Raw genomic sequence first — 23,875 nt, 5'->3', positions numbered from 1 at the left:
TTACAATTATGGGGGAGCTAAGGGAAGCTCGGTTCCCCTGAAAGGCAGAGAAGCTCCCTTAAAGACATTCAGCTGATACTTTAAGGAGCTCTAAAAATAGTCTACTTTCAAGTTACATTTAAATCTTCAATAACGTTCCTGATGTTTTCTTTAAGGAATAGCATTCATTTGCCAGCGTTTTGTGTTTATCTGTTTATTAAATTTAATTATCAAATATTCCAAACAGCGCAGGTTATCTGTTCTGTTTCCTTCGGGCCCATGGACAGCAGCATTGTTTGTTTGTTGTGTGCTGTGAGCATCCGTACAACAACCACTTGATATGCCTCTTTTTGTGGTTGGTAAAAAAAAAAATTTCCATCCCTGTTTCTGATTAAACAAGCTGCATACAGTAGTAGCAGAGGGGTGTTTTGGTAACCATAAAGATGGGCAGGGCAATATGCATATTCTGCAATATATTGTGCAATTTCAGAACATGGTTCCTCAACATGAAATTGCAAAGACTTCTAATATTCCAGGATCTACTGGGCATTTTACCATTAAAATTTTCTAAAAATCAGGAGATATCTCTGTACCCAAAGGAAAGGTTTTATAAACAACTAGATCTTTGAGCTCTCTGTATTAAAAAATGACATAATTCTGTCATGAAATTCACTGCACGGGCTTAAGAACACTTCATCTTAGTTTGCTGTGCCATCTACAAATGCAGATTAAAGTTCTGTCACACAAAGAAGAAGACATACGTGAGCATGATCCTGAAAAGGTACCAGCTTTCCTGGGTCAAGCTTATTTAAAAGAACTGAGAAAAAGTGGGAAACTTTTCTGAAGTCAGACAAGCTGATATTTTTACTTCTTATCAGAAGCTGTTGATGCAGAGCCCTCCAGACTAAAGAGACAATAAACATTTTTTAGACAAAGTAAATCAGGGAAGTATAAAGCTTGGAGTTATCCCAGTACATCTGCAAAGAGGCATTTTTACACTGAAATTCCAACTGAAGGAAATGTCATATTCAATTTAGCAAACTGATACTTTATAGAAATGCAAACAAATATAAGAACAGGGTAAACTATGTGTTTAACTGAGAGGACTTGGTTTAAAGTCTGAATATATACACAAATCAAAGACGTGCTGTCACTTAAAAACTAAAGAGTAAATAAATATTGTTACTAATGGCAAAAGTGGTTTCACTTGTATTTTTTAACCATCCTTTCATATGGTAAATGCTTAGACTAAGCTCACTGAACCTCAAAAGAAGCAACAAAGGTCCTAAAAGTGCACACATATTACGCAAGTGCTGGATTCCTGAGCACTGCAGGATTATATCAGACAGACTGTAATTATATGAAATCTGCAGAAAGAAAACTCTGCTTTACATCTTTTTTCACATGCAAAATGATTAGTCCACACTTGATGTGTGCAGTCTGCACAAAAAGATAAAAACAAGCTTCAGAAACCATGTGGTGGACAGGAGTGCAGTCAATGCTTTAAGACTTCACATTTTAAATGACACCCACCTTTTATTGTCATATGCCATATCTGATGTTACAATAAACCTTTTATAATCTCCAAAAGGGCTGGGAGGAGATTCCAACTCTTAACTTCTGCATGCTGACATTGTATTTGACAGGGTTAACATTTGGACAGTTTTTATGATGACACAAACCCTCAACTGAGGTAATTCCAAAAGAAACAGCTGTTTTGTGGGTCTTCTGCTGCCAAGACAGCAATTTTGCAGGATTACGCAATCTTTAGTTTTTGATTAAATCACACTGCTAAGTCTGCGTGGATCTCTGGTATTTGTTAACCTACACTTTAGCACTGTTATGACCCAGATGGCTTTGGTATCAATGTCTACAGAGATTTTATCACTCACCAGATTTTAAGTCTGTTAGTCTCTGCCATTGGAGAAAAGACTGCACAGTAACATTGCATATATGTAAAATGAGCTCACACAAATAAAACCAAACTAAAAAAAAGTTAATGCAAGTTGAGTGATAGAAGTGATACATTCTGGTACTGTAAGGTTAAACAGCAGATAATGGAAATTAGATTAAGAGTAATGTGCTGTTTCATCCTCACTTCCTATTATATGAACAGATGCGAAAGAAAATGGAAGCATACATAATGTCTGGAAATGCAATACAAATGGGAGGATTTGCACGACTACCTCTAATGATATATTAGTCTGATTCTGATCCACTGATAGTCTTGGTTCCAACAGGAGAAAAAAACAGCAATGCATTAAAAAGCGACACCTGCAATTTTATCTGCACTTTATTTATTTTTATTTTTTTTTGCTTTGCTTAATGTCTCTGTTCTTTCCCTAATTAAAATTAATAACCTTAAGAAGCTGCTACAGTTTCAGCGACGAAGGGAAAAAACAAATCCAAAGGCTACTATCAAAACACTGTTAGATTTTCATCGAGCCCACTCCCATCTGGAAAAGGGAAATGGCACAGTGAGGACTCGTTTTTTGGACTTCTCCAGTGCCTTCAATACCATTCAGCCCTCTTTGCTCCGGGACAAACTGAGCAAGATGGGAGTGGCCCTCCACCTGATGGACTGGATCTCTGACTACCTCACTGGCAGACCACAGCACATCAGGCTGAAGGACACCACGTCTGACACGGTGGTCAGCAGCACGGGAGCCCCCCAGGGCGCAGTGCTGGCCCCTCTTCTCCTCACCCTGTACACCTCGGACTTCTGCTACAGCTCGGAGCTGTGTCACATTCATACGCCGATGACACGGCCATCGTTGGGTGTATCAGGGATGGCAGAGAGGAGGAGTATCAGAGACTGGTGGGGGACTTTGCTGCATGGTGCCACAGTAACCACCTACAACTCAACACCTCTAAGACAAAGGAGGTGGTTATTGACTTTGGGAGGTCCAGACCAACAGTCCGGATAAAGGGAGCTGAGGTGGAGGCAGTGGACTTTTATAAATACCTCGGGCTGTGGCTGGACAATAAACTGGACTGGACAACACACACCAGCCACCTGTGTGGGAAGACTTCCTAAGGAGGCTGCGGTCCTTCAACATCTGCAGCAAACGTCTTCGGATGTTCTACCAGTCTGTAGTTGCCAGTGTCCTCTTTTACACTGTGGTGTGCTGGGGTGGCAGCCTATCCCAGAAGGACACATCCAGACTGGATAAACTGATCAGGCGGGCTGGCTCTGTGGTCGGCATGAAGCTGGACTCTGGTGATGGTGGCAGAGTTGAAGATTCTGGACAAACTGCTGGATATTATGGACAATGCCAGCCACCCTCTGCACATGGTCATCAGTAGCAAGAGGAGCCTGTTCAGTGAAAGACTGCTCCTTCCCAGGCTTGAGAACTCTTTTGTCCATCATGCCATCACACTCTACAACTCCTCACTTGAGGGAGGAGGACAGAGAGGACTGAGAGGAGCACATAAAACATAGAGAACAGTTAAAAAAGGGGGGTTAGCCATTTACATCTACTCGTGCAATTACAGGCACACACAGAGATGGACACTTTCCCTGGTGCAATAACCTCATTCTATGGTGCAATAACCTCATCTTCATCCGGAGTGTAATGATTTCAACTCATATTCTATACAAGCCATATCTAGCTGCTTTGTTTGTCTTATTTATCTGTGTGTTGCTCTTTTTACTCATTTTGCTCTTTCGTACCTGTGTGCTTATTTACCTTCTTTTTCTATTGTGCTGCTGGAATTTTGAATTTCCTGAGCGAGTTATCCCAAGGGATTAAAAACGTTAAGTCTAAGTCTCTAAGTCTCTAAGTCTATTCAACACTACAATTACTGAATAATTGTAATGTGTGTAGGTTATTCAAAATCCTGACTTGATACAAAGCTCTCAAAGCATTTGAGCAGAACTTAGTTTAGTAACCCCCTCCATTTTGGGGTCAGTTTTTACAACATTAGCTAAATCACAACTCTGAAGTGAAGATCATGACCGCAGACATCAAACGCAAATATCACAGCTCCTGACAAAAAAAAAAAAAAAAAAAAAAGTTTGTCTGGACAGCTGAGTTGTGGTGCACTAAAAGGACAACAAGCCGCAGATTAGGTTTATAATTCATCTGCTTCCTGTGGGTGAACAACTTTGCTCATATGAAGTTAAATGAATATTTAAGCTCAATTATTTTACAGTTTACAAAAAAATACCATGTTAGTCTAAATTTAGGGCAGGAAACGAGCAAATCTGAATATTTAAATTAGACATTTTTTCAATTTAACTCAAAATCTCTCATATTTAATATACTATACATGATCTACAGTAAAAGGATGTTATTGAATTAAAACTTTAACTTAATGCACATTAGTCCATCTGCATCAGTTTCAAAAGTTTAAACCATAAACTGTAAAAACATGGGATTTCATGGTGTATTTCAAGTCCATCTCATAGAGCTTACACTTCGTACATGGTTCCCATGTGAGTGAGAGCAAATTGATTGGGACTCTGCAGAAGTCAAGGCAACATGGGCATATAATCTGTCTATAGGACATACAGTACATGGTGGTGTGGATAACAGCAGTTCTGCAAAGTTCTGCAAAAAAAGGGGTGGGAAAAAAAGGTCGAACTTATGTTTCTCATTTCTCATTCTTATCCTTATGTTTTGCACTCAAGCCATACAGTAGAAAAGTTACAAATATTTGGACTGCAATCAGTCGGCTGCAGAGGGACACGGTAGACTCTACCAGACAGGTGCCTATAGTCTTATATCGGTGACTGACAGAAACCAGGGGCTGGCTCCAAATCATAACTGGCACCAACAGACTTCCATGCCAATAATGTCAATATTATGGACTGCCATTAGTTAGATAACATGTCATCAGTGTGCTATTAATTCTTTTAATATACAAAATAATTAAAATACATTTTTGCACTCAAAAATGCATATTGTTCTCCAATCAGGTTTCAAATATCACTCTCCAGCTCCAGCCTCTTGTCTAAATATGGATAATGCTGCCTTCAAAAAAGACTAATTCAGGGCTTTAGAACATCAATTCACAAACCAGCAGGTGTCATCACAATTTATGTGTGCAGCAAATCATGGGAGACTTATTACTTCATTCACACATTGCAAACTAACAAATCTGTGGTCATTTTTTGCACTTGTCAATGCTCTGCTTTTCTTTCACTACAGAACATTTTATTAGGGGAATTTTTTAATTGAGCATATAGACTTATTTTTTACAAGGGAATTACATTTTTTCCCCCATTAACGAGAGTTGTCAGGAATGAGGCGTGGAAGGTGTGGACCCAAATGCAGTCTTTACAAGGCAGGCTGGTGCAAGAACAAGGTTTTAATAAACAAAAACTAACCATACAAAACAAAACACTATGAACGCCAGACTGACATGACCTAAACCAAAACATGACATGACATGAAGACTACAAATGAACTGGCAGAGAAAAATGGAAACCAAGGGGTATAAATACACTAAGGAACTAATAGTAAACAGGTGAAGAGGATTTGCTATTAAACTAGGTAAACTAATGACAGGAAGCAGAAATCAAAACAGAGATGAACATGACAAGACCAAAAACCAAACCAAAACCAAAAACATAAATTATGACAAGAATAAATGACTGGATATAGATACTTTAAGCATTGGCGCTGAATTTGATAGGCATCAAATCTTCATAGTCTGTAGCTTGTGCAAACAAATACATGACATACCTTTCTGTACTTGCACCCCACCAGTAATCTAATTAACATATATACATATATACATTTCTTCTTTAGGGTTCCTTGTAAAGCTATGAAAACAGGAGAGCGAGGCAAGGGTTGTATGTAAAGATACAGAGAAAAGTGGCGTACAAACCTTTTGTTTAGGATCACAAGGAGCTGAATTTGCAGTGATCATTTTGATAAAGGTTTGTTAATCACTTTACTTCCATTTGTTATGGCCCTTCTCTCTAAACTTTTACTATTTTATGTGTAAAATAAGCTGGGTAGCTTTCTTGTTTTACTAGTCAAGATTGCATTTGCTAAGCAGCAACATGTGAGTTGAGCTAATTTTAGCCGGAGACATTGTTTTTCTGTCATTCACCAGCACTTCCTTGCAATCTGTATTATAAGGGGAGTGAAGAAGAGTATAGCTCTAATGAAAAATATAAACCATGTTAGAGTTTCCATATGCCAAACACATGTAGTAATCATGTTTAAATAAAAAACAAAAAAAAACACCACCTTACATGAGAAATAATGCATGATTTGTCATGAAGGGTACCATCCCAACTGCTTTTACCTATCCATTCACTGATATATTAAAGGCTTTCACATTTTTCCATGCTTTCATCTGTTTGGAAATGTAAAAGAACCATAAAACACCAGATAGTTTGAGTTGTGAGAGAACTGAATTGATCATTCATAGCTTAAATCTTGTTGGATAACATAAGGATCTAAGCCATCACATTGCTCAAATTTCATAAGGTATCCAGTGCAGGAACTCACATTCAAACTGAGAAAAAAGTGAGACAATGTCTTGCATCTTCTTTCAACATAAGACATTCTGGTGTTTGCGCCCCCCCACCCTTCTGATGCTTCCTCCAGATTCATAGTCTGAGCAGTCTGATCATACCTACTGTATATTGTACTGTATAAAAACAGATGCACCAGACAGATAATGAGAGTGGACACATTTTTTAAGATCTACTTGTCTCTCATACAGTATCTGACATCTGGAAACTGTATCAGTTTTAAGACCCATGCTTCATTTTAACTGTAATCAGCAACAGATTCTCAGCAGCAACAAAATTACTAGATTTATGCAACTTTGGTTTTTCCTAAGGCAAATGGAAAACCTATAAAACAAAACTGCAATCTATGAAAATAATCAATCATGTCAGATTCCTACACAGTGGCATGCGTAACAGAGTGTATCACTCCCATGCCCTCCGATGTTCTGTCCTCTGCTCATACAAGCTTATCTTTGACACAAAAAAGCTTGAAACTGTAATGAATTTACTCTTCTACCTAGCAAGAATATGAGAATCACAGATTGAGCAGCATGAGGAAGTTTTTTTTTTCATGACCTGAAATGATGAGGAATGCAGAGGCTCAGCAGTCCTGCAGACATCTGACACCACTGTTGAGTGGAGCAGGCGAAAACCCCATTCATTTCCAGCTCCTGTATTTATTAACAGTAGATCCTGTATCAAAGCACAGGGGGCAAAGCATTCAGCCCAACACACACACCTTCAGTTTTCATAACACACTGGGGTTCAATTACCTGGGTGGCTCTGTAAAGGGAGGTGTGGAGGGTCAAAAATGGCACAAAACAACTTTTAAGAGCTAATGTTGACCTAAGAAACAACCTTCAGTCCCTCCCAGCCTCTGAAAGGATCCCCTCATGGTCTGAACGACGCCATAGCCCACTGCTTGTGTCTCGAGGCACCAGTGATTTGGAGACACAGCAGTCCTTGAGTGTCTGAGAGCCCACCCCTTAAAAATGCAGGTTCAACTCAATGGTACAATTCTTGAGTACAACAGAAGTGTCTTTTTGACTCCACTGGCGACTTCTGTACACTGTTATTACAACTTTTACCACTACTTAAACAGTCTTATTTCTCTGTTAGTCATCTCCTGTGCCTCAACAAGATGCAACATTAAATAACAGTGGATGCCTGTATTGAAATGCCTGTTACAAACCTCCCACTTGAGTTTCCATATCTGAAAATACAGGATAAGGCTAATTTCTTGAGACGGTCATTAGTGCTTCCTATGTTAGGCTGAAAGAATGTGAAGGATGGGGATTACTCTGAGTGGATAATGTGTCTTCCATCTGCTGCTGCAACCTCTGCTAAAAAAAAAAGACATTTAACACTTGGCAAGCTTTCCGTTTAATGTCTTTGGTGGTTCGTCGAAAAGAATTATAGGGTTTTTCCTCTATTATACAAGGAAACATGTTCTTGCTGAAACTGCACATGCCAAACTGGTAAACTGGAGGTTCGGGTAAAAGCAGTACTCAAAGCTTAACATTGACATTGCTTTTTATTCTCCTGCACATCAGATGTAGAAAAACTAGAGTCAACATCATTTCTTTCACAATTAAATTGTCACTGCACCAAAAATAAATCTAGCATAGCAACATTTTATAATGAGAAAAATGAACTTTCTCAAAGTAAACACAACATACTTTTTGGCACTTCCAAATAAAGTAATCTTCCATTCTAATAACCTGTGTAAGTTGAATGTGGAGACATAAAAGTCCATCCCAGGGGAGGCAGTATTCTAAGACATGAAGTAGAAATGGAGTTTAACTACCTTTACTTCTTCCTTTCTTACTGTAATAGTAGTGCACTAAGCTCAATGCTAGCAGAATGCTAACTGCGTCAGCATAAACAATACTTGCATGCCATAATTAAGTGAGTGTAAGGCTATCTTTACCATCAGAGTTTAACATGTAAACATACCAACATTTGCTAATGTGAAAAAAACCACACTGAAGATTAATCTTTAATCTGTAGATGTTTTAGAATATAAAAATGCTGGATGATAGATGAATGGCTAACAGTATGAAACAACCTATCCAAATAGCTGTTTGACTAAACTGAAAAAAAAACAACCATCTATCTCCAAGAAGATGAAGAGAGAAACTTTTTAAAAGCATTTATATTTAGCCAGTGTCATGTTTGATCAGACATTTCTTTCTGGATCGGGATCACTGCAGTTCATGACAAAGTCACCAAATGTCATGAACAGTTTCCTGTTTTAATATACCAAATCTGTTGGGTTAGGTTTAGGAAAACATCATGACTCCCACATAAAGTCCATCACATGTTCATTTGTTCACACAGTGACAAGTCATGCATCATCTACAGATAACACAAACTGCACCACATGATCAGAGGAAACTTCGAAAATGTGTAAAAAAAAAAAAACATACACACATAAACATATACAACACGCATTTAAAATTGTATTTCACAATTTTGTGACTCATCTAGGATCAAAGTACAGGAATGACTGCAAATCTGTTTTGCATTAGGGACTTCTGAAATGGACTTCTACATTTCTATAGATATTTATATAGTTTACAGCGATGTTTACACAATATACTAGTTTGTGATTTAGGAATGGATTTTAGAAGATAATCTTTCCTGCTAAGTTTAATCATAAAACCATTTTGCTTCCACCCTGAAAACAAAGAAAGAATGGATATATTATCATATTTATATGTTAATTCCACATGAAGGTCAAGTGTCATCCCACACATCTATCAGATTACCCTGAAAGCTACAATTGTTTAATCTGCAGATTTTGCAGACTTTTGGCAAGGTAGCTAAACATCTCCTACAGGATATCTCTGTTACCTGCCAGCTTCTTAAATAAACTTGGTCAAAATACAGATCATTATTGCTTGTGAGGATAAAAAGCACATTTTGGTGGGGTAGGGTTAAGACTGCTCCTAAAATTTCATTCTACACCTAGTTTAAATAACCAGTGGAGGAAATACAAAACATACTTTAAATAAGGGGGGATGAAGGGAATAAAAGGTGACCTATTCAAGACAGACAGTCTTGGAGATCACAGTTACTTCTATAAGCTGTTTTAGCTTTTAAATAGAGTTGTTAATCCTTGATTGTGTCCTTTGAGAACTCTTATCAGAGGACTGATGACCAAACGTTGCCCTTGAGGTGGGGGAAATCACTACAATTACTGCAGTATTTCAAGCCGTATGTGCTTAATCTATGTGTAGTTATACTAAACTTTCCTACCTTAAAAACTAAGAAATACAAAACATAAACTGACCAACAAAGCTGCTAGCCTAAGTTAAGTTAGCATCCCTCCAATACAGTGTAAATTGAGGAGGCATCCTGGAGGATCCATTAAGCCATTATAGTTATCCAAACTCTCTGAACCACTAACTTTGGCAGGAAATGGCTTTTTCCATTTTCTCCCTGAGTTTCTTCATTGACGACTCTACTCCTGAGCCAGCATCTCTCCCTGGCAAACGCTCATAAAACAGACAAAATGATACAACTGCCGAAAGAGTGGGAAAAATTGTGTGTGATAAAAAATATTTTTTTAATTAAAGCACAGAATCTGAGTAAACATTTTCATACTGTTCATACCATTAGACTAATTGTCATTAATCAGGAGTATCATTTGACAAACTAAATGTTACAACAGATCATACAGCATTCACTGTTGCGCTGTGTTGATTTACTACAACTGCACTTACTGTAAACCCAACAAACCAGCAGACTGTATAAACTACTGGAACAAAAACCACAACACAAACTGTATCTTTAAGCCAGTGCAACAGAAAATACTTGCTTGGCTCGGTACAGCGGGCTAGAAAAGTAAAGAAAGCTGAGCTTGCTTATAGCTTTGGCCTAGATTTGCTGTACTGTCAAAGACATACATTATCTAATCCAAGTAAGGAAAAGTCGATAACTGCACTGGGCAGCAGTAACAGCCAATGTCTACGGTACGGCAGCTTTTACAGCAGGACTTCTTTTGAGGGCCGTATAAAAGGTTATAAATAAATAAATGCACAGTTTAGTTTTCCATTTCTAGATCTGTTGCTGTTGTACTCTCAAACTTTTACACTTCAAATCAAAATCAAAAAACATAACACCACTATTTTCCACTCAGCACATTCAAAAAGTATGTACGTAGACCCACACTGATTTAAATCTGCACAGCCTGAAAATCCATACAGCACTTTTATCAAATGAACTAGACAGTTTTAGTACCTCAAATTTAGTATATTCACTATGTAGCTGTGTAGTACACAGATCAATCTGTCAGAAACCATTAAAGGACTTGTACTTATCCTGCTAGGGAATGGATGCTAAATCAAATAAGCTCTGAAATCTTCTTAGCACACACCTGGACTTGTTATTATTGGCAGTGAGATATGAAGTGATGTCACCCAGCCAAATGGAGCAGTTCAGCTGACTTCAGAAGGTGTTGAAATTTCAGCTAAATGCTAGCAGTGCAGCTGGACACTGTGCTAGTAAATGCAAGGAAATGGTTTGTATTCATTTCTGCACAAGCATCACTTGTAATAAATCTAAAATAGCCTCAATATCTATCTTTAAAGCATTGCAGTTTAATGTTTTGCTTTCTAGACATTCTTGAGAAATCCATCCAAATCTGAGATGAAAATAATAATAGCATGGAGGAAATCATAAATCTGTAGCAAGATTTGCATGAGATGCATGTAGATCAACCAATAAGGCTTTGCACACTGGTTAGCTGAAACACAAAACTGAAGGAGCCTCTACTTAAAATCACAGTACCATTAAGTTCAAATTCACGGAGGAAAGAACTCATATAAGCCCCTGATGACAGGACTTCAAGGAGTTGGAATATCCGCCTCACTGTGGCTCCCCCATTGGGCTCAAAGTCTACTGGAGCAGGAAGGAAAAACAAATACATGAACCCTGAGGCAGGACACATGACACTTCAAAGCGATCCAACACTGTGGACCCTCTTCTTTAAAGACAGTGTGGCACTCTCACCCATCGTGAAACTCAAGTCAAACCGCCTTCCTAGTCATCATTTCCTCCTCCATTTCTTTTTGCCATTCCTCCCTCTGAAGAACACATGAGTCCCATTACTGTTTTACTATCTCTGCATACCATTAAAGCTAAAATGTCAGACCTTGTTACTGGGCCTATGCCTCCACAGTTATTCTTCTGATGAATTTTCTTTAAGAAAGGGGACTCAGGTATTTAAATCTGAATGTTAAAGGTTTTTTAAGCATTAAATTTTTATTTCAACTATTGTTTAAATATAGATATCATGTATTGTTTTTTTTAATTAAGTGTCTATTATGTAATGTTCCATCCAATAAAGATGGATTACTGGAAGTGTTGCAACTTGCACATCAAATTACATGAAGTTATGCGTTATATTAGTACACAAGTGACATCAAACATACAAAATGTCAAACTGAATCACTTATATCCTATAAACCATCTGCAAACTCTTTCCAGAGGTTAAACAGCTGACTAAGGACTCTCTGCAGCTGGCATTTATAAACCCTGTGTGTCCTGTTGGCTTTCCATTAAAGTGAGGTGGAATAATTAATAAGAGTCTGGAAGACATTACTCTTGCTGGAGGCAACATCCTGGCTTCCAGCCTAAACCAACAGTGGGAAAAAACAGGGCTAACTGTAGGCTAAAGCAAGCCTCCAGATGGGGCTCAGTAACAACTAGCAAGCTTTGCACAAAAGAGCTTGGGTGAGTTTGGGGAAAGGGCAAAGAGTTTAAGGACGAAATCATGAGCGGGCCTGTGTGTGCCTGATGCTCATGCTGCTTATTGTTTTGATTACTCACCACTCTCGCTCTTTTCAATGACGTCGACAACCTCGCCTGCTTGAAGGCTGATTTCTGCAGGCTCTTGTTTCTCGTAATTGGCCACCACCACATACTGTTCCAGGAGCATGGGGTCCGAAGCATCCAGACCTGGAGTTGATGGAAAAAAGCATGCTGTCAGCCAGCTGCCAGCCATAGGTCCACGAGAACGACTGCCGGGCACTCGTTGTGCCATAGGCCACTATGTCTATAGAGCTCAGCCAATCACAATAATCACAGGGCTCAGTGCATCTACCCCAGAGTCTAGCCATAGAGCTGCATCTCTCTCCAGCCCAACATCAAGGGCAATGGAGATGCTACAAGTTTAAAAAGAGACTCTCCCTCCAAAAAGTGAAGGATCAAGTTGTCAAGTGTAGAAAATCCATTTTGTTCATCCTTATTGTCCAACAAAGCTGTGTTCAGGTCAGTAGATGCAGCAGTGAAGAGTTTAAAGAGAAGCAACAAGAGAGCAGAAGACAGATGAGTAAGCTAAAGCCAGCTGAGGACAGGACAGTCAGGTCGAAGAAAGAAAGCTCTCCTGGAAAATAAACCATCTGCTAAAAAGGCTCCTTCTCCCCTGTTGGAGTTGGAGCCGGAGGAAGAGTAGGGGGTTGTGTACGCCAATCATAAGAGTCGGCACTTGGGGCCTTAAATAGAACCAGATGAAGGGGCTGGAGTTGTGTTCAGAGGGATGGCTCTCAGTCTCTATGAAACACTAGAGCTCTGACTACATCGTGCAGCTCAGCCAATGGAGCTCTTCCTCTTTTTACTTCACTGAATTAACCATGTGAGCACCAGCAGTGACTTAGTTTTTCAATTTGCCTGTGCCTGCGTAGCAAACTGGGTCGAAACCCTCTGTCTCACCAGATTTTGGTTCACAAACAACCAACCCTAAGAAACCTTAAGAAAGACATATGTTTTTAATATATGGAGCAGTGAAAGAATGTGTAGTGCTCAGCTTATTACAAACATCCACAACACTTTTTTTCTCTCTTTGCACGAGTCAGGCTCCATTAGCTGAGCCCAACTGAAACCTTAATCATGAAAAATCCTTAAAACAAGCGTAGCTGAATGAACTGAAGCAGATCTAACAAGTGTCAGCTGGAATCCAGACACAAACCAACTGACGCTGAGTTCACACATTAACAAGGGGCTGCTGCTGACCATGGAGTTTAAGGCATTTGTATGCTTTAGATCCTACCTGTTTACCCTGATAACATTGCTACAACTCATATGTACCTTTATTTTGTGTTTGGCTAGCTAGCAAAGATCTACAGACATTGTTGTGATATCTGTCTGACCATGGCCACACATGGCTAAATGTATTAGCTCACTGCTAACAGTTTGCTGAAGGGTTAAAAGAAAGCTGTACATTTTCAAATAGTCTAACAGCTTGTGGAAAGGGGAACTGTGTTTCATTCTGAGGATGGAAAATACCATCAGTTCAGTCCAATCAATGTAAGGATTAGGGCTCAAACTGTAACTGAGAAGGGTTTGATTCAACAACCATCTCTCTAAATCTGGATATTTTGCTCTCAGTTGGGATACACCAATTGAAATGTAACTAACACAGATTAACCCAGTACCATCAGCATGCTAAAAGTCCCAAACGGGATGGATTTCTGTGGTTGTGCTGTGGTTTATTAGTCAGTATCTATGCAAGATGTTTTCTGAAACCATAATGCTGGGTGCAGAAACAAAAAAAGAACATGTACACATGGCCTTCTTGTTCTTTAATAAATAACATGGAAACAATGCTATTTACTGTCTTTACAACAAAAACTAATTTATTTTGAAAGCATGAATAGATTTGGATAGTTGAGTGGCTTGTGAGATGAAGATTTAGATTGATGAAACCATTGTTTTGTCATTGTTCTTTTATTAAGTCTTGTTTTTGTTATTTCCTTCATTTAAAGAATGTTGTCAATCTCTTCTACTTCTACAAAGTGTATTTTTGTAATGATACTGACTATGCTGCAATGAAAGAAAGGAAGAAAGAAAAAAACACTTGTCAGCAGCAGAATTTTAAGACAAATGGACATATTCCTCAGCCAGTCATTATCATCTCATAAAGCTACGGTCTCTGTCAAATGATGTAAATATAGTTTTCTTTAACACATAATTAACCACCGTTTATAGTGAAGAGAAATATAAAACCTGGGGTTAGTAAGTAAAGACTTAGTCAGGAAAGTCAACAAGCCTGAAAAACAAAAGCTAATATTTCAGTTTCATTCAGGAAATGAAATGTTTTCCAACAGCAGGAAGACGGAGTCTGAACAAGGAGAGCATGTGTGAGAAAAACTAGGAGGAACAGCCTCAGACAGGATATAGGTTTAAAATGTACAACATAAAAATGAAACCAATCAAGATGTCAACTAGTGCAGCATTTCAGTAAAGCTGCAGCATTTTAATCACTCACTACCTGTAAAAACAATAACTGCTAAGCAGAAGCGTGGAAATATAAAAGAAAACATAAAACATCCAACTTCCATTCTAAATTATAGAATGAAAAGGAATATTCAATAACTTTTCTCACTTTGGGTGTTATTTAAGGAGCCTACAATTAAACTTTTAGATATACTTCTAGGAAAGAAGTTGAGAGCTACTGTTTTTAAGTAACTGTGACATTGCATGTATAAACAAGAAAGCATGTATTTTCATCTTGGCAATTGTCATATTACTGCTTTTAACCAAGTTCTGTGTTTATCCCTCCTCTCTCAGATTTATACATGTGCTTCCTGCTCCCACCCTTGCACTCCCAAATGTCCAAACTCCCCACACTCACCTATCATCAGCTCCATCCAGAGACGATGACAGTTCGGCCAGTTTGCAATAACTCATCACCAAGAGGAGGAAACCAGGGAGTCTAGTCTACACATTTATACCAAGGTTGTCACTTTAGTGAAAGATTTTTCAAGAATTTTGCTGGCTAGCACATACTGTAGTTGGCACTGACTTCTAGTAACTTTATCAGAGCAAATCTTGGTTAAGAGAAGTAAAATCTGGCAAAGCACAACGCCTTTGTTTGGCTCATCTGCAGCAGATGTGCAGCTGGATTAGAAGGGGATGCAGAACGGCTTTTCAATGTAGTACAGATGTAATCGTGTCATTGAATCAGTATGTAGTCCAGGGGGAGAAGGGTCAGACCAAAAGTAAATACTACCAAAAAATCTTACTGTAAGATTTGATGTTGCAGCAACTGAGCTAGCAAGCTGCTGAATGGGTTCATTATCTTGACTTAATCTGTTGACTCTCTCGTCTTAAAGGTCTATAGACAAGTTTAGAGGCTACATTAGATAGAGTTTGTATACATTCAAAGTTAGGTTTCCATTTGCAACAAAATTATTTAAGGAGCCTCATTCTTTCGAAAATACTAGCAGATGTAAAGTTTTCTATAAAATGAAGTCAGCTTCCTATAGTTGTCTTTGTCATCAATTAAAGAAAAAACACATGTTTCACATGTGAACCCATGTGGTTTTGCATATGTGAAACATATGATACATATGGAAACATGGTTTTGGAACATTTTAAATGGCAATAACACGTGAACCCCATGTAAATTTCCATGTGAAACCCATATAATCACATGTGTAACCTATAATCACATGTGAAACCCATCTGGTTTCACATGTTCACGTTTCATGTTGTTCTAACATGTATAACATGACTATACAAAAACCCATTCATTTCACATGATAATTTACATGGACTTCACATGTAATTATATTATTCTCACATATGTTCCAAAACTACATGTTTTCCATGTGCAAAATATGTAATTCACATATGTTTTACATATGTCTTACATGTATTTCACATGTGCAAAATCACATTAGGTCATAAGCAAATACTGTAGATTATTTACACACATGGACAAAATTGTTGGTACCCTTCGGTTAATGAAAAAAAAAACTCAATGGTCACAGAAATAACTTGAATCTGACAAAAGTAATAAATAAAAATTCTATGAAATTTAATTAATGGAAGTCAGACAGAATTATTTAGAAAAATAAACTCATGAAACAGGCCTGGACAAAAATGATGGTACCCTTAACCTAATATTTTGTAGCACAACCTTTTGAGGCACTGCAATCAAACAATTCCTATAACTGTCAATGAGACTTCTGCACCTCTCAGCAGGTATTTTGGCCCACTCCTCATAAGTAAACTGCTCCAGTTGTCTCTGATGTGCCTTGGCAATAGGTTCCATTTTTGTCTCATCTGTCCATAGGACATTCTCCCAGAAGCTTTGTGGCTTGTCAACATGTAGTTTGGCAAATTCCAATCTGGCTTTTTTATGATTTGTTTTCAACAATGGTGTCCTCCTTGGTTGTCTCCCATTAAGTCCACTTTGGCTAAAACAATGACGGATGGTGTGATCTGACACTGATGTTCCTTGAGCTTGAAGTTCACCTTTAATCTCTTTAGAAGTTTTTCTGGGCTCTTTTTATACCATTCGTCTTATCCGTCTCTTTGATTTGTCATCAACTTTCCTCCTGCAGCCACGTCCAGGGAGGTTGGCTACAGTCCCATGGATCTTAAATTTCTGAATAAGATGTGCAAATGTAGTCACAGGAACATCAAGCTGCTTGGAGATGGTCTTATAGCCTTTACCTTTAACATGCTTGTCTATAATTTTCTTTCTAATCTCCTGAGACAACTCTTTCCTTTGCTTACTCTGGTCCATGTTGAGTGTGGTACACACCCTGTCACCAAACAGCACAGTGACTACCTGTAGCCCTATATATAGGCCCACTGACTGATTACAAGACTATAGACACCTGTGATGCTAATTAGTGGACACACCTGGGATTAACATGTCCCTTTGGTCACATTATTTTCAGTCTTTTCTAGGGGTACCATCATTTTTGTCCAGGCCTATTTCATGAGTTTATTTTTTAAATAATTCTGTTGAAGCATGGTTAAAAAGCAACGTCTGACTTTCACTGGTTAAATTTCATAGAATTTTTATTTATTGCTTTTGTCAGATTGATTATTTCTGTGACCATTGTGACTTTTTCTTCCATTAACTGAAGGGTACCAACAATTTTGTCCACAGTTCTTTTGTTTACATCAGAATAAAACAGGGACCTGTTGAAAGACAACTAAATAGTCCCTTTACCTCCAGTAGACACCAGCTGGTATACAAGTAAAAGTGAACACAATACATCCTGTCAGGGGTGTGGCGGAAGCAAGATCCAAAAGCAGCAGGACACATGAGGCATGAGAACACAGGTTTAATCCAGACTTCAGCAAACAGGGATGGAAAACAGAAACACAGGCAGCACATGGAAACAACAAGCAATCCAGCAAAGAATAAGTGACACCAAGTGGTATATATATGAGGACAACCAACGAGGAACAGGTGAAGCCAAACAAACCAGGAGTGCTAATGACCAGGAAGAAAAACAGAATGTAATACACAAGGCGGATAGACACACAGGGATAATCTCAAACCAGAAAACCAGGACAGCAGCTAGATAAAGGAAAATCCAACAAAAACCAAACCAAAACCCACAGATCATGACACATCATGGGGAATTATATGAAACTGAATCAAAAATAAATTAACAGAACTTAAAAAAAGAAAAAAAGGCACATTTGTGGGCATGTATCTCATGCAAAATCATTTCTATTCTGAACACTATTTTGAGTCTGTAAATAAGGTCTAATATGCAATATGTATTTATTGACAAAGACACTGCTGAAACAGCCTTTGGTCAACGTGATTTGAAAGAGCTGATTTGTCTTAATGATTTTCTTAGCCAGTTTAAAATCCATCTGGAAATACAAACAAACACAGACCTCTTGACCCACCCACTGTCTGACTCATTAACAGATTAACCTTTTCCTCCCATTAGCATGCATGCATAACCACATAATGTACAGTACACACAAACAACTTTATACACACATACTGTACGGAACACTGCAGGCCCCCAAAGACCTGCAGCTCAAATAACAGCAAGTCTATACACACTGACACACTCCCTCAGCCTGTGCACTGACATGGTTTCCACTTGCCACGTAAACCTCCTCCTCTCCAGCTGCTTTTCACATGCATTACACCCCCGAGCAATCCATTTCTTTTTTCTTTCCTACTCAATTTCCAAATGTCTTCTGCTGACCTAACTTTCTGTTTGAATGCAGATAAGATGCAATGCTTTGAAGATGATGCAAAGCTCCTGAACGTCAGTGTTGCACAGTATCAGCAGCAGTGATCCTGTTTAATTTTGGGTTTGTTTTGACAGCATGTCTCCTCATCCTTCATTGTCATCTGACAGTGTTATACAATAACAAGCAGCGAATCAGCAGTCAATCCTGACAGCTTCATTAAATGTTAGAGAATAGATAGCTGCCTCTCTTTGAGTCATACCAAGATAGTGGACTGACTGTGATGTACACTGAATTATAGAGTGTTTCAACCGCATGGCACTCAAGTTTGAATCACAAACAGTAAATGAGACATGATAATGAATCTTCCTTAAACCTCTGACCAATAAAGCCACAGTTTAAGAACATAGTTTCCCTCTAAAACAATGAACAGGATGAAAGTACTACCATGAAAAGAAGGCAATGAAAACCAAGACTGAGTGGTCAGCTGTGAGTATAAGCCTGTGATGTTCCTCTGATTTCTTCTGCTTGCCAGGTAAACATAGCTGCATCTCAGCCACTTGCAGTTTTGTGGTAAAATGCTACATTCTCCTTTTTGGGGCAATGGCTCAGTAAACTCTTACAAGAGACCCGAACCATGCAATTATGGAACCCATAAGCTGCAACTACAGCACAAATTCACTACAGACTTTATCTGCTGTCCTGCTTTAAAAAAGGAAATATCAGCCTTTAACCACTAATGTCCAGCAAGGGGATAAGGTAAAGGTTTCTACATCAAGTATAGAGAGCTTGCTTTGAATGAGAAAACCTAAACACTAAATTATGAGAAGTAGCAAGCTTTAAGTGTCTCATTATTATTTTTATTGGTTGGCTTGATGAGGGAACTTAGAAACTAAATAGCTGGTACATATTTGCTGTAATATCACACACACCAAATTCAGAATCAAGAAGCCAGAACTGTGTATGAAAAAGACAGGCACTGTACGGCAGATTGTTCAGGCATGTGAATATAAGTGGAAGTCGGTTTAATATCTTGCACAGGCTTAACGTAGCCTACTTAATGCACATACACACAAACACACACACACACAGCTGAAATAAGACCATTTTTTTCCATTTCGCTATGTGGCTGGAATTCCCTGTTACATAAAGCCTCAATATCATGGAACACAAAATGAAATTAGTCTAGGGTCTTATTTCTTTTGGTGGCAACTCATGCACAGTGTCTCCTCAGAGCAAATCAAGCACAGAAAATTAACTTTGAGATAATTTAATGAGACTTTCAAGGCCCAACTATGACAAATCTAAGTGTGGCAGATTGCAGGAAGGATGGCCTTCGAAACTTTACATCTGATTGCAGGACTGGTGAGTCATTTAGTAGTGCATGTGGGTATTCTGAGACTGCATGCGCTCAAGTGCATGCACATAGAAATACACAAAAACTGCACAGCTGTTCACTAAACCCCTCTCATACTTTTCCTGCTGCCTCCTACGCTCATATCCCCATGCTCAGCTGAGTCATTTTCTCTTTTTCACACTCTCACACACATAAACACATCAACATTAGTCCAAAAGCAAATGCTGGCAGTGTAAATGCAGAGGCCTAAACAGGTGGTCTTGTCCTCCAAACACAGATTTCTTAATAATTTTGTTTAAAAAAAAAAAAGAAAAAGAAAGAAAAAGACATAGAAGTGTTAGGGCATGTATGTTTTGCATACCTGTGCTGTTGAAATTTGACCTTATACCACAGGGGGTTATAGGTACACGAAGAGTTCACTTTAAAACAATAAAATAATAAAGGAAATTCTCTCACTTAAGAGACTGAAACCTCAGAATGTTTGTTTAGGTTTGTTTAGAGGTGAGAGTGAAATGATAATAACAGAATAACAGAATAACAGAAATAACGGAATCCATTTTTTGCCTAAACAATTATTATTGGATTAACTAAAATTTAACTTGATTCTGAATATTCTTCGTCCTTCTCAAAAACTTTCTCAAACATTTCATCAGCTCTAAGCAGTGCTGCCCCCTTTTTCACATGCACACATGTGGATTGCTGGAAATATCTAAAAATGTTATTTTATCTGTTCAAATAAGCATTTAAAAACAATAAAGACACAATACTAAGTGAGGTTTAAAGATTCTCTTACCTGATTTACGTTTACCAGAGCCTCCACAGTCTCTGCAAAGGAAGAAACACCAGAGCAGCATGGTCAGCAGAGTTTGTGTGGTTGAAAAGGGTCACAGCATTGATATGACTCGATCAGTCCCATAACTGGGTACAGCTGAATATCTGAGGTCATCCAAATGCAGTTGGCACACCACTACCAGCCAAACCCACTCTGAGAATGCATGCAGAACTTGAGAACGACCAGAGGGAGGGAGACAGGGTGGGACACATAGTAGTGAGGGCTACAGTAAGTATGTCAAGAACAGTAAATAAAGCAAAACAAGTAGCTTTTCTGGCTAAAATATTGCCACGTGTGTATATGTCTGTTCCAAAGGTAGACGTGATGGTGAAGTAGTTGATGTGGTGATCAACTTGGGAAATACAGACAAATCAAACAGGAAACACAACCAAATATTTCAACAAACTGAAAAAAAAAAATACAAAGAGAATATTTTCAGGGATGCTTGTTGTTGCTACGGTGACATAAGTTACTAAAGTCATCTGTTTCAACCTTGTGATGGTACGATTCAAATATCTGCAGATTTTTCCTATTTGATGCTATATTTTTGTGTAAAAATACTGCACTTTTGCTATCACACTGGTGGGCACAATTTCTTAACTTAATTTGTAAGATGCTGTGTGCTACACAGGGTTCCTGTATAGTTATTTTAAATTTATTAAAATTAGTCAAAAACTAATAATGAATATGTAATAGGTACATCTTTAATCAGTCATAAAGGTCATATCAGTTCAGTCTAAGCTGTCATTCTTCATCATCTATTATGCAGCTGTATAAATGAGGACACTTCAGGAGGCATAAACGGCTTAAGCTTCAAGAACCTTTTAGGGAGTGTGGGCTGACTGCTTGTCCTCGCTTAGTTAACTGAGCAGCAGACAGAGAAGACTGATGGGAAGCTGAGGTTGACGCAAACTGGAACAGACAGTTGACTCTCTGGAGAGGTCAACAGCGCTGAGTCGAACCATGGCCAGTAATGGATGTGAGTACATGGTTGAATAATTCTTGCCCAACACTCACCAGCTTCAAGTCCAACCATTAGCTACAGTTAAAAGAAAACATCTTAAAAGTGCTTTGCAATTCATAACATCAATTATTCCATGCTGTGATGCAAACATGTAGTACATTTGCTTTAACAATACTAGAACACTTATCCTGAATAATGCCATATTGGGAGTAAGCAATAATTTAAACTTTGTTGAGTAAGACCATCTTATTTGCATTACAAAAACAATTTATATTCCTTAATTATGATATTTAGTCCTCTGAAGTTTCACTTGGCCATATACTGTTGCTTTATTCATGACACACGGTTGCATCTCCACTGCTGCCCAGTCCACTGATTTCAAGCAATTTGGGGCTTTTTAGAACTGTAGTCACGTAGCTTGGATCAGGTAGCTTGTTTATTCACATGACCTAGTAACACTAACTACTGTGGTTAAAAAAAAGGAGACCTACTTGGGGCAAAGAAATAACCAGAGTAATGCTCTATGATGTTGGTATAATTAAGCCTCTGAATGGGTGCAAATATTAGAATGGCTTTAAGGATACATAACACGGGCATGGCTCATTAATTAGAAGTAGGCTTTGTAACCTATAAACAGGAATGTGAATTAAACATCTAATATGAAACTGGTGAAAATAGAAAAACATTAATATTGTGTTATTAAAATAAGGTCAATAGTTGTTTTAACCCCCTCCCCCTCTAGAGAAAGTGGCTTCAATAGTAACCTCTGCAACATCACTCTCTATTCTAACGTAAAAAGGTTTTTGTTGCAATTCTACACAAATCAAAACACAGTAATTAATACTTTATTGCACTTCTGCCAGAGGAATTTAAGAAAAACATTTGTAGAAACTAATGTGATCCTATGTTGCTTTTGTAAATCCATTTTTTGCACAAGACTTCTCTGTTTCCAGATATGTGAGAAAATATGAGACAGCCACATTAAAAAGCATTAATGGTACTTACTTCACTTTACAAATAAAACAGCCTTGGAGCCATTATTAAATTAAATCAAGACAAAGTACAAACAATATTGATATTGGATCTTCAAGCAATGCTCATACAATGAAAAAAAATAATCGTAGCCCAACATCAGAATGAATTTCACGACTTTCTTCAAGATAAGATAATCAGAAAACCCTGTAAGTTTAACTTAAAACAGATTTTAAAATCACATCTCAGGATGAAATTTTATTAAAAATGGAATTTTGTAGTAGGCATAAACTTTAGATATATTACACCATTTTTACAGTTAACTGTTCTCAATTCAATATATGCAAGGTTAACAGAAGGATGAAGGACTCAGGATGCATTCTGTGTGTGTTTGGCCAAAAATCTGTTCGGGTGGAGATGAAACTGGGGTTTTGGGAGAAGTGACGAGGGTAAAGAAGATGCTTGGCCTGCCTTACTTGCTTGTGACCCTCAGCACAGAGGTGGAGTTATATTTCTCCCAAGAGGAGACTTAGCACACAGCTCTGGCTCTGTCTGCTTTCCTCCTAATACCAGTTAAAATCTAAATATTGAGAGGAAGGAGCACAAATGTGTCCAATCAATTCAATGTTAAAGACATTGTGCCTGATTTTAGGGGTCAAGTTAAACTTTTAGTAACTTCAGACTGTCAAATAACTTCTGTAAACTATATATAATTTGACTGAATCATGTCCATCAGATGTACATGCTGCTAGACACATGCACAACGGCAGAACACCTCATTAAAAGTTCAAAATTGTGAGAATCCATCTTAAGTTTAAGTTGAGTAACCATCTGTTTGCACATAACTGCAGCTCACTCGTTGTAGGTGGGCCTGTTTGCAAAGGAATGTGTGAGATATTAGTCCTTCGCTCACATTTTTCAACCAAGCCAAAGGACTTCAGTATCTGCCCTGCTACATGTCTACATTACACAGACACTCCTGCAATGACCTCAGATTTACCTCTGCAGGAGTAACCTCCAAATCCTTGGTCAATAGGTCGACATCATTGAGTAGCAAATCATTAAGATAAAGCAGGGGTCTGACATGCACACAGAAAGTTTGCATTTAGAGGTTTTGTGTGAAAGGTAATAGCGCTGTTACGAAAGCACACACAACCCCAGTAAACTCATGCACAATGGCCCAAATCTCCAGCAAAGCTTGGTAATGATTACACACTGATGTCACCGTAAAAGAATGTTTGTTTGACCATGTTTCAACCGCTAATAACCTGGGCTTAAACACTAATAGCAAATTAAGTTTTAGGCTGCAAAGAAAAAGTTTTCAGACAAATA

At 38.2% G+C, this 23,875-nt stretch overlaps 1 protein-coding gene across 4 annotated transcripts in view; it reads right to left on the bottom strand.

The window, feature by feature from the left end:
- LOC121655659 (SH3 and PX domain-containing protein 2A-like) overlaps positions 1 to 23,875 on the bottom strand; it is a 53,394-nt gene that overhangs the window by 12,680 nt on the left and 16,839 nt on the right. For all 4 annotated transcript variants that reach the window (XM_042010443.1, XM_042010444.1, XM_042010446.1 and 1 more), the window contains 2 exons: positions 20,569 to 20,600; positions 12,287 to 12,415 (listed from right to left, as the gene is read on the bottom strand). In XM_042010443.1, coding sequence (XP_041866377.1) covers positions 12,287 to 12,415; positions 20,569 to 20,600 — 161 coding nt within the window. The remainder of the gene's footprint in view (positions 1 to 12,286; positions 12,416 to 20,568; positions 20,601 to 23,875) is intronic.

The sequence above is a fragment of the Melanotaenia boesemani genome, chromosome 16 (assembly GCF_017639745.1).
Source record: "Melanotaenia boesemani isolate fMelBoe1 chromosome 16, fMelBoe1.pri, whole genome shotgun sequence".
Classification (NCBI taxonomy): domain Eukaryota; kingdom Metazoa; phylum Chordata; class Actinopteri; order Atheriniformes; family Melanotaeniidae; genus Melanotaenia; species Melanotaenia boesemani.
Note: the sequence above shows the minus strand (reverse complement) of the source record. Positions and strands in the feature narration are given on the sequence as shown.